General features: G+C 35.1%; 2 protein-coding genes across 5 annotated transcripts; both read left to right on the forward strand.

Moving 5' to 3' along the window:
- The first annotated feature begins 1,016 nt into the window (after nt 1–1,016).
- Nucleotides 1,017–3,958, forward strand: LOC110111150 (actin). Of its 3 annotated transcripts, none has more exons than XM_020842905.2 (5): nt 1,017–1,289; nt 2,236–2,308; nt 2,439–2,832; nt 2,918–3,531; nt 3,620–3,958. In XM_020842905.2, exons 2-5 carry the CDS (start codon nt 2,249–2,251, stop codon nt 3,683–3,685), a joined length of 1,134 nt encoding a protein of 377 aa, XP_020698564.1. In that variant the 5' UTR covers nt 1,017–1,289; nt 2,236–2,248; the 3' UTR covers nt 3,686–3,958. The 3 variants fall into 3 exon arrangements, with proteins under 3 accessions (XP_020698564.1, XP_020698556.1, XP_020698573.1); XM_020842897.2 differs by having other exon boundaries at nt 1,017–1,258; XM_020842914.2 differs by having other exon boundaries at nt 1,017–1,258; nt 2,239–2,308.
- A 3,536-nt stretch (nt 3,959–7,494) lies between these two features.
- Nucleotides 7,495–10,768, forward strand: LOC110111141 (actin-7). Of its 2 annotated transcripts, none has more exons than XM_020842888.2 (5): nt 7,495–7,658; nt 9,086–9,167; nt 9,243–9,636; nt 9,720–10,333; nt 10,415–10,768. In XM_020842888.2, exons 2-5 carry the CDS (start codon nt 9,108–9,110, stop codon nt 10,478–10,480), a joined length of 1,134 nt encoding a protein of 377 aa, XP_020698547.1. In that variant the 5' UTR covers nt 7,495–7,658; nt 9,086–9,107; the 3' UTR covers nt 10,481–10,768. The 2 variants fall into 2 exon arrangements, with proteins under 2 accessions (XP_020698547.1, XP_020698543.1); XM_020842884.2 differs by having other exon boundaries at nt 7,496–7,658; nt 9,097–9,167.
- Nucleotides 10,769–11,094: the final 326 nt, after the last annotated feature.

Consider the following 11,094-nt stretch of genomic DNA (forward strand, 5'->3'; position numbering starts at 1 on the left):
AAAAAAAAAAAAAATGATAAAAATTATCATTACATTAATGAGTATTATGTCAAATAAAATTTTATTGCTAATAAGTATCCTTTTATTTTCCCCTTTATATTTCATCAAGATCTAAATATTTATAAAGGTGATAAATTAGGTCATCAATTATAATGCTTCCATAGTTGAATTATAACATTTAACTTTTTTTAATAAGCAAAGTGAGTTCAAAATATTTTTTTATATATTTATAAAGTTATTATCTAAACATTTAAAATGGACAGGCATGTGCACGCATTTTCAAGCGAAATAAAAATTGATCATTTTAGATATTTATATATATATATCATGAAATTTTATTATTTCATGTTGGAACATGTATTAGAGAGAGAGAGAGAGTTTAACACAAACATATGTGATGATGTTTGGGGATCCTTTGAGCCTCATAACTCTCTTGAATATGAAACCAAATCTTTAATGATGTCAGAATTATGCGATCTTGGGTTTATAGGATTTATCTCATCTATACATTCAATTTGATTGTAAGAATGTCAAATTTGAAAATCATTTATTCATACAATGAATGCTTTAAAGTTTTCAATTGCGTTTCAACTGCTCAATCTAGGCCCATTTAACTTAGTTTGGGTCACTTTTGATAACAATGGATTTATCTCGTTGAAACATTCAATTTAATTATAAATTTATTGAAATTGGATTTTGGATGATCTTGAATTTAATTTTAAAAGTTTTTAATAAATATATCTCGAGATTTGTGCAAGATTAAGATCATTTTTAATGACATATCAAATATAAATTTATATAACTAACATTTAATTTTTATATTTATTTATATAATATCTAAAATATTAAATCACATAAAAATATATTTAAAATTTTTAAAGTAAAATGTATTTTTATGAATATACTTAAATGCAATTAAAATATTAGATAAATAAATATAAAGATTTAAATGGTGTAGATGTAAAATCACTGTATTTTATTTTTCTCGTTCACTTTCTCCATCAACAAACGCGGGACAGGTCGACGGCATCATTGAGTCGTTAACGAATCTTCGCTGTTCGAAAAGCAACAGCGGGCCCAAATCTCGCAAATCTGCGATGGCGAAGGCCCCGACCCCGATCTGAGTTCTCCCATCGGCCGCGCTATATAAGAGGTCCTCCTCCTCCTCAATTCCTTTGTCTACCCGCGGCTTTCCATCTTCCTGTTTTCCTTCGATAAGGAGAAGATCCGCTAGCCTGTCCGCATTCCCTTAGAAAAGGTTGGCTCTCATTTCTTTTGATTGGAGTTAGGTGAGCAATGCTGGTGCATTTATTCGCTTAAGAACTTTATCTAGGCTTGGATTAATGGAAAGTGATTGAACTGATATGGAATTTATTTGTCGATTTGGGGATTGCTTATAAATCTGCCATGTTTTGATTTGGAATTATCGTGAATTTCTTTTATTTCGTTTCTGCGCATTTACACGTTTTCGATGAAAAGCCGCTTTGTTTCATGTTTTGAGTTTGGAGTTTGGAGATCTAGTATGGTTTTTCTCTTTTCAGGTAGAGTTTGAATGGTAGATTATGTGTGCGGAAGCTTGCTGTTGTCGTGTGTAATTGTTAGATCCAAGGTCCAAATGGATCAAAATGATTTTTTTTTTCTTAATGGCCTTGTATGATTTATAACAATGTAGGCCTGATAGAACCAAAGTTCGGTTGTTTGATGACCTTCCCTTGTTTCCTAGAAATTTTTGTGTTTCATTTCGTTTCATGTATATTTCTTCTTATATTATACTCTTGTCTACTATATATATAGAAATTATTGCTGAAAACAGCTAAGGATGTAGTGAAGAGCCCAAAAACATGAGATTATTGTTAACAAGTGGTTAGTGTTAAGTTTGGAACTTAATTTTTGCCCAACAAAATAATTTGCTACGTAGATTTAGTCATTGATCCTAATGAAAATTTTATTGTATTTTGGCTGTGTTCCTTTGTTTTTTAATGAGAAATTAGATTGTAAGTTTCACTATTAAAATTATAGTGAACTATGTAGCTTTGGGAATAGGATATAACTAACAAATGAGTAAATCTACATAAAATTCTATATGTTTTAATACATTGAATTTCTTTTTTGTTCCTGTTCTTTTTAGCTCTTGATGTTTGAATTGTTTTTCCCCTATTTCTCAACAATTAGTTAATTCAGATTGCTTCTCCCTATTTAGAATCATAGTTCTGACTTTGCAATCATATTTTCTAGAAGAAATTGAAAAATGGCTGATGGTGAGGAGATCCAACCTCTCGTTTGTGACAATGGAACTGGAATGGTGAAGGTTAGCTTTGATGCTCTGAAATCAAACTGGACTTTATTGTCTCTCACTTTTTTTATATGAAGACATCTATATCCCAGTGATAAACAAATAAACATAACATACTATATTTGTTTCTCTTTTCATCATATAGGCTGGATTTGCTGGTGATGATGCTCCTAGAGCTGTGTTTCCTAGCATTGTTGGCCGACCTCGCCACACCGGCGTCATGGTTGGTATGGGCCAAAAAGATGCCTATGTAGGTGATGAGGCTCAGTCCAAAAGAGGTATACTCACGCTTAAGTACCCGATTGAGCACGGTATTGTTAGTAACTGGGATGACATGGAGAAGATCTGGCATCACACTTTCTATAATGAGCTCCGTGTTGCTCCTGAGGAACACCCTATGCTTCTTACTGAAGCCCCTCTGAACCCCAAGGCCAACAGAGAGAAAATGACCCAAATTATGTTTGAAACCTTTAATGTTCCCGCCATGTATGTTGCAATTCAGGCTGTTCTCTCCCTTTATGCCAGTGGTCGCACTACCGGTTCGTATCTATCTCTGTAACCCAATTCTTATCAAACTTTTTCGAACTTATTGCACCGAGTCACTAACCATTTTCATATCGACAGGTATTGTGCTTGATTCTGGTGATGGTGTGAGCCACACAGTTCCAATTTATGAAGGATATGCCCTTCCACATGCCATCCTCAGGTTAGATCTTGCCGGTCGGGATCTCACTGATGCTTTAATGAAGATTCTTACAGAGAGAGGGTATTCCTTCACCACAACTGCAGAGCGAGAAATTGTTAGAGATGTGAAGGAGAAGCTTGCTTATATTGCCCTTGATTATGAGCAGGAGCTGGAAACAGCCAAGACCAGCTCTGCTGTGGAGAAGCAGTATGAGTTGCCTGATGGTCAGGTGATCACAATCGGCGCCGAGAGATTCCGCTGCCCCGAAGTTCTCTTCCAGCCATCGATGATTGGCATGGAAGCTGCCGGCATTCATGAGACCACATACAACTCAATCATGAAATGTGATGTGGATATCAGGAAGGATTTGTATGGCAATATTGTTCTTAGTGGTGGCTCAACTATGTTTCCTGGAATTGCAGATCGTATGAGCAAAGAAATCACAGCCCTTGCACCCAGCAGCATGAAGATTAAGGTTGTTGCACCACCTGAACGAAAATACAGTGTTTGGATTGGTGGCTCCATTCTTGCTTCGCTCAGCACCTTCCAACAGGTAAATGAAGTTCTATTAGTAGTATATAATATCTTGTTTTTTACCTATAAAGTTACTATATTTGACTAAAATTTTCATAAATTTACAGATGTGGATTTCTAAGGGAGAGTATGATGAATCAGGCCCCTCAATAGTCCACCGAAAATGCTTCTAAGTTCCCATTCTTGGCTATATATCTTCAGAATCTTCAGGTGTTCTTTGTCTTTTATTTCTTGCTGTTATGTGAGCTCCATTTGTTTGAGGTTGTGGAACTATCTACGGATATGCTAAATTTTCTTCTAAAATGTATCTGTACTTCAGTATTTCGTATTACAAGATTTCTCCTTAAGCTGTTCTTATTTGCTGCCATAGGCCACTTTTTATTATTCCTGTTATGTAGAGAGAAGTGTAAGACAGTGTGATGGAGAAATTAACTATTTCTATTCCATCATCTTCATTTTCTTCTCCCTCTCTTTTATCTCCATTTTGTTACTCAGTAAGTAACATCTATCTATTATTTTTTCGCCATAATGTACATGTAGAGGTACTATCAAAAGCTTGTTTGAGATGAAAAATTATAATTTTTTTGTATCATGTATGACCTATAAGGTCATGAACACCCGATCTCGAGCGAATCCAAGTTCGCCACATCTTAAAATTGGCCCAAATAGATTTGATTCAATTAGAATCACCGCCTAACATACATGTAAATTGGTTCTATAACAACAACATCAAATCCTTATCCCACTACATGGGGTCAGCTACATGAATAATTTTTCTTCATCATGGGCGGACCCACCTTAACGCCAGGCCACCCCCCACTAGCTTATATAAATTATTTTCTTTTTTTCTATTTCTTTTATTTTTTTTCTGAAATAAATTTGAGTAATCATGTTGTTGTAGGCGTCATTCTAATTTTTTTAAATTATTTGGATTGTACTACTTTTTATTTTTTATTAAAATTTGTCTCGTTAAGTACTTTTAAAATTTTTTTATTTATTTTGTGTCAATTTTATAAAAAAATATATAATTAATTTCTTTTATTTAAATAATAATTTTTATAAAAATTATACAGTTTCTTTGTTAAGCATGGAATAATTTTTATTGCTTGTTTTTAATTCCTGGATCATAATAAAAAAAATTCACAAAATAAAACCTCAAACATCATCTTACAATTGCCTTTTCTTTATGTAGTAGTTAATAAATTAAAAGCTTCATTTGGGACTGTTTTTTGACTGCATCCTAAAACATTTTTTTAGTATAAAATTAAAATTTTGTTCTTTTTAAGGCTATTTGAAGAAACAGTAAGAAAATTGTTCTAAAAGAAGCCTAAGGATTTATTTGGAATGGCTTTCTTTCCACTTATTAAAGCAATTTCTTAGTTATTTTTTTTTAAAATTTAAAATTTTTGCACTAAAAGTTGCTTCATAAAACAATAAGAAAACTCTCACAAAGTAAGCCTAACGTTTCATTTGGGATGGCTTTCTTACTGCTTTTTAAATTAGCTTTCTAGTACAAAAATTTAATTACAAGAAGTAAGAAAGCCTTCCCAAACGAACCCTTATAATTTATTTCGGACGCCTACCATTCTTTATAAAGATGATCGTAAATTTGTTGAAAAGAAAATTATTTTCTTAAAAATTATTGTAAAAAATAAGTTCTTATTACCAAATTTTATTGAAAGTAGTAAAAAAAAAAAAAATCAATTATATATTATTTGGAAATTGAAATAAAGTCATGCGATTGACAACTCTCATTACATTAAAAAGGTATGTTTGCCATCATGAACTACATTAAGGACAGCGTTTCATGTCAGTTATGGGCAAGTTAAAGGCATCATTAGATCATAGACGCTCAAATAATTAATTATTAGAAGTGAGTTTGAACGGTCCAGATCAAGCTGAGTTTTTGAGCTAATCATATGCAACGGACTAAACAAATTAAGTAGATTTTGGACTAATAATAATCACGTAATTTTCTAAAATGAGACATATTTGCATATATAATTACTTCATTTTCATTGATGAAAAGTCTTTTAAATAATAGTTAGTCACATCATTTAGATAAATTAAGAGATAAATAATATGATGGTTATCTTGATTTAATGGGCCATATTTGTGAAAATGCTTTATTTTTAGTTTCATTGCACTACATATATGTGACACTCAATAATGGATTTGTAAAAATTTGCTTATAGTTTTTTAATTGCTAATTAAAATACATTTATTCATATTTTGTAGTAAATACATTATCTAATAATTAAATATTTGTTTCCTAAAAGGAGACTATGTGTTAATTGGTAAATTTTTCTGTACGCTCTCTAGTAGGAACTTTTATTTGGTCCGATAAATGGACGTAGCTGTAGGTTCGGCAGTCAGTACAATCGCGCCACGCGTTCTCACTATTTACCGCGCGCCCCGACAACCCGACCCGGAACGGACCCATGATGGCTCAGCATTTCTCGATTTTGCTAGGTATTGCTCGGTATTACTCGGTATTGCTAGGTATTGGTCGATTTTGCTTGATAATAACCAATACCGAGTTGTACCGAGTTTTTCTAAAAAACTCGGTACAACTCTGTATTACTCGATATTGGTCTTCACAGAGCGGTATTTCTCGTTATTGCCATGCAATACCTAGCAATACCGAGCAAACACTGAGTAATACATCGCAATACGCGAACATAGCATTCTCGGGTTCCGGTATGGGTCAAGTCGTCGGGCCGCACGGTAGAGAGCAAAAGCACGTGGCGACATGTTATTGGCGGCTGAACGTAGCTCTACGTCCGATCAGAGGACATAATAATTGTTCCTCTAGTAGAGTTGAGCAAAAAATTATGTGTTGCGTGCTAAAAAATTTGAGTCCATAGAGTTTATGCTTTACATCTTAGGATGTACAAACATTCAACACGAACAATTGCAATTTAGTGGCTCATTAGTGTATTAATTAGGGATCTGATTATTACATAACATTGAAAATTTGATTAATGCATTGATTAGGAAAGCATTGATTGACTTTTTACTTTTATTTGCGTTTCAAATCTATAAATAAGGGCCGCCTAAGTGGTGCTGGATGTAAAAGAGCTGAAATAGCCAATTGTAACTTATTTTTCTTCACATTATAGTGAAATTAGCATCTCCCCATGCACGTAGGCATATATGCCGAACCACGTAAATCGTCATGCTCTTTATGTTGATTGGGCTTTGATTCTGATTTTGTTTATGCTATTTGCACAACTATAATTAATATTTATTTTGCAACACTTGCTTCCCTTTTGATTCTTTCACCTTTGTGTCTTCCACTTTAAGCAAACTTTAGATGTGACAAACATTTACAATTTACCTTCCCTTTAAAGAAAAGAAAGGGGAGAAGAAATTTTTTGTACAAAAAAATTGCTTTAGAAAATAATAGAAATGCTCTTCTAAATGAAATATTAGTAGGACACAATAGAGAAAGATCCATAATAACTAGAAGAAAGTTTCTTATTATTTTATTCAAAGTTTATAGACATGCGAAAAATATTTTTAAGATAATATAAAATTAGAGATAAAGATCAAAATGATACTCTAATTTTTTATGAAAAATCAAAATTATTTTATTTCAATCTTTTGACTTTTTTAAATAGGGACCTAAAAGAGTTAATGAACCAAATGGATATTTTCATATTATCAGAGATTATTTTGACATTTTAAAAAAAATAGAGGACCAAAAAACCCTTCTCTTGCTAAAATTATGTTAAATGAAAATACAATTTTTTCTATTTAAAAAATAAATAAATACCCTAAGTGGCAAAGTTAACTAACTAGCTTAACAAGTAATAAAATTATTTAATTAAATAAAAGCCCAATGGCCAATATGCCAGTTCGTGGAGCCCTTGTGGTCCTTCAAGATCGGACCGCGATCTTAACGAGGAGGAGAGCCCGAAATCCTAAGGCCTAAGCCCGTCTTGCTCAATTATTTCCACAACTGATTCCACTTCTCATTTGACCAACCGCTCGATCTATAAATTGCCCAGTTTCCTCGCATTTATGCCCTGCTTTTCGTCTGCTCCGACGACGGACTCGCTTCTAGGTCTTGAGGGCTTAAGGTCTACCTAGAAGAGGAGGAAGGCGGCTTTGAATCGATCCTCGTCAGATTCTTCTGTTTAGGTAAGGGTTTCTCTAATCTAGATCTGTGATTTTTGTTTATATCTAGATTTATTTTACTGAATTCGGTGGGCCGTTTGGTAGATCTTGGTGTTTGTGTTCTTTTGAATGAGTTGTTATGAATTTCATAGATATTTGGATGATCGGGAAGTATGGATTTGTTTTTTAGCGGATGAGCTTGATTTCCAATGTAGATCTATAACTTTGCTTTTAGGAAAAGAGATGCATGATTTGATTTTGCCCTTGGTATAAGGCGACTTACTTTATTTTGAAAGATCAGATTTATTGCGAGGGTTTTGGCTTGTTTTAGGAGATTTATTTTTTTCAAGGGTGGATCTGGAGCTACCACTATCTCCTGTTTGAATCGCGTATGTAGCATGATATCTTGCGACTTCCCTGGGAAAAACTTCAAGCGTTTATCTAACCTATATTTTGTTGGACGTTTAGTTGCACTAGTTTGTCGTCTTCATTTCCTTTTTTTTTCTTTTTGAAATTTGATAGATGCTATAAACTACTGTGCCTATTTATCGCCAGATTTGTTGATTTTACACAGATTGTTAACATTTACTTCATCAGGAAACGACTGATAAAAGTGCTTTTATACTTCTATGAGGAGGTTCCATGTTTATCGCCAGATTTGCTGATTTTACACAGATTATTATTATTTAATTCATCAGGAAACGACTCATAAAAGTGCTTATATACTTCTATGAGGAGATCCCATGTTTATCGTCAGATTTGCTGATTTTACACAGATTATTAACATTTAATTCATCAGTAAACGACTGATAAAAGTGCTTATATATACTTCTATGAGGAGGTCCCATGCACGTTATAAAAGACTAATGGATTCTCTGGTTATTTTCTGGAACCCAGTTGTTGTTGTTGTATGGATTAGTCTGATCTGTTGTGAAACACTGGATCTTTATCAAATTTTGTTGGATAGTTTCATGCAGGTGCCTCTGTAGTTCTCCTGCATCAAGTCATGCTTTGAATTTACCTTTGCAAACATCTGTCAACATGGTTTCAGATACCAAACTCATCATTGACATGATTTTTTCTTATAGTGTAGAGTAAGGGTTTCCTTTTAGTAACTTGCTAATTTGTATATTGTTGGAGATGAAATCCATGTCAGGCTGCCGATGTTCATACAATCAATTGCTGGTATGGATTTTAGCTTGTGTAGGTTGTAAATTGCACCTTGAAATGTTTAGGTTACTCTTCTTATGCAACTTAGATTCCAAATTACAAGTGTAGAACGGTGTAGTTAAGTATATATATGTTGGTATGTTGCTTTGAATTGCAATTGCGAGATAACTGCTTCCTCTGTAACTTTCTAATTCACATGGGTGTTCACAAAGCAGATCTGATGAGTATGATTTTGTTTTCTTTTTAAATGGATTCATGATTTCTTTCTCATATTATGTCAGTTATTCTGCAGGTTTGTAAAAGATGGCGGATGTTGATGATATTCAGCCCCTTGTTTGTGATAATGGAACTGGAATGGTTAAGGTAAGCTCCAACCTAAGTTGTAGCCTGGAAATAGCACCAATTGTGTCCGACTTTCCTTCTTTTTTTGTTTGTTAGGCTGGATTTGCTGGTGATGATGCGCCCAGGGCTGTGTTCCCAAGCATTGTTGGCCGACCTCGTCACACTGGTGTCATGGTTGGCATGGGCCAAAAGGATGCTTATGTGGGAGATGAAGCCCAGTCCAAAAGAGGTATCCTCACCTTGAAATATCCCATCGAACATGGAATTGTAAGCAACTGGGATGATATGGAAAAGATTTGGCATCACACCTTCTACAATGAACTCCGTGTTGCCCCTGAGGAGCACCCTGTACTGCTAACTGAAGCTCCTCTCAATCCCAAGGCAAACAGAGAAAAGATGACACAGATAATGTTCGAGACTTTCAATGTGCCTGCCATGTATGTTGCCATTCAAGCTGTTCTTTCCCTATATGCTAGTGGCCGCACAACTGGTTTGTATCTTCATTAGTTTTTCTGCTATTAAATTTTCATCTTCTTCAGATGTTCTCCCACTGAAACTTTTACTTTCTTCTAGGTATTGTGCTTGATTCCGGTGATGGTGTTAGCCATACAGTTCCTATTTATGAGGGTTATGCACTTCCGCATGCCATCCTTCGATTGGATCTTGCGGGCCGAGATCTCACAGACTCATTGATGAAGATCCTCACTGAGAGAGGATATTCTTTCACCACTACTGCAGAGCGTGAAATTGTCAGGGACATCAAGGAGAAGCTAGCCTATGTTGCCCTTGACTATGAGCAGGAGTTGGAAACCTCCAAGAGCAGCTCTTCCATAGAAAAGAGCTATGAACTCCCTGATGGTCAGGTTATTACTATTGGCGCTGAGAGATTTAGATGCCCAGAAGTTCTTTTCCAGCCTTCTCTCATTGGAATGGAAGCTGCTGGAATTCATGAGACAACTTACAACTCCATTATGAAATGCGACGTGGATATCAGAAAGGATTTGTATGGAAACATTGTTCTTAGTGGAGGCTCCACCATGTTCCCTGGCATTGCCGATCGCATGAGCAAAGAGATAACTGCACTTGCTCCTAGCAGCATGAAGATCAAGGTGGTCGCTCCACCAGAGAGGAAATACAGTGTCTGGATTGGAGGATCTATCCTCGCCTCCCTCAGTACTTTCCAGCAGGTTCATTCTCTAAACTTTTTATGAATTACCCCTTCTATATCTTTTTTGTTACTGAAGCTGCAGCACATATAACTTTTGCAGATGTGGATTTCCAAGGCCGAGTATGATGAGTCTGGCCCTGCTATTGTCCATAGGAAATGCTTTTGAGTCTCCATATTTGCTTCTGTCTCGTATGCGATTAGCTGTTTTTCTGGCTTGGTTTTCCCAGAGATTGTTGAATTTAAGTAAGGGGGGTTTGTTGGATTTACTTCTTAGATGGTTTTATAATTTTCAGATGGTCTTGTATGTTTGTGGCGCTGCTCATAATTTACAAGGCAGCAGAACTTCTGTTCCATATGTCTATCAGACATGCCAGTTTGATCCAGATGGCTGGTTCTTCCTGGTTCTATTTACGAACTTTTAAAACAGAGATAAATGAGTCGGTACCTTCTATTATATTGTTGGACCTTCTGATCTTATTGCAGGCTGCTTTGTCTTCCAGAGGAGAAATTATTAGGTTTGGCCACCGGACAAAGAGATTCATCCGAATTTCTCCCTGTCTACATTAAAAGCGCAGCTGCTATAGTACATGTAGTTTTTACTGTAGATAGAGAGAAATCCGGATGATTCTTTATGTCCGGTGTCCGGGCCTAATAATTTGCCCTTCCAGAGGGCGAAAATGAACGGGTTTTGAACTTGATATATATTTTATATGCACCTAACCAAAACTATCAAAAATTCCATGTTTCAGGCGATTTTGGTAGCCTGCTCTAAGGCAACTC

This window comes from Dendrobium catenatum, unplaced genomic scaffold (assembly GCF_001605985.2).
Source record: "Dendrobium catenatum unplaced genomic scaffold, ASM160598v2 fragScaff_scaffold_621, whole genome shotgun sequence".
NCBI classification, from domain to species: Eukaryota; Viridiplantae; Streptophyta; class Magnoliopsida; order Asparagales; family Orchidaceae; genus Dendrobium; species Dendrobium catenatum.

Bases quoted from the DNA above. Each gene is read 5' to 3' on its own strand.
- LOC110111150 (XM_020842905.2), top strand. From the start codon at position 2,249: ATGGCTGATGGTGAGGAGATCCAACCTCTCGTTTGTGACAATGGAACT. The intron at 2,309-2,438 runs GTTAGCTTTGAT...TTCATCATATAG, and splicing joins ATGGAACTGGAATGGTGAAG to GCTGGATTTGCTGGTGATGA. The intron at 3,532-3,619 runs GTAAATGAAGTT...ATAAATTTACAG, and splicing joins CGCTCAGCACCTTCCAACAG to ATGTGGATTTCTAAGGGAGA.
- LOC110111141 (XM_020842888.2), top strand. From the start codon at position 9,108: ATGGCGGATGTTGATGATATTCAGCCCCTTGTTTGTGATAATGGAACT. The intron at 9,168-9,242 runs GTAAGCTCCAAC...TTTGTTTGTTAG, and splicing joins ATGGAACTGGAATGGTTAAG to GCTGGATTTGCTGGTGATGA. The intron at 10,334-10,414 runs GTTCATTCTCTA...TAACTTTTGCAG, and splicing joins CCCTCAGTACTTTCCAGCAG to ATGTGGATTTCCAAGGCCGA.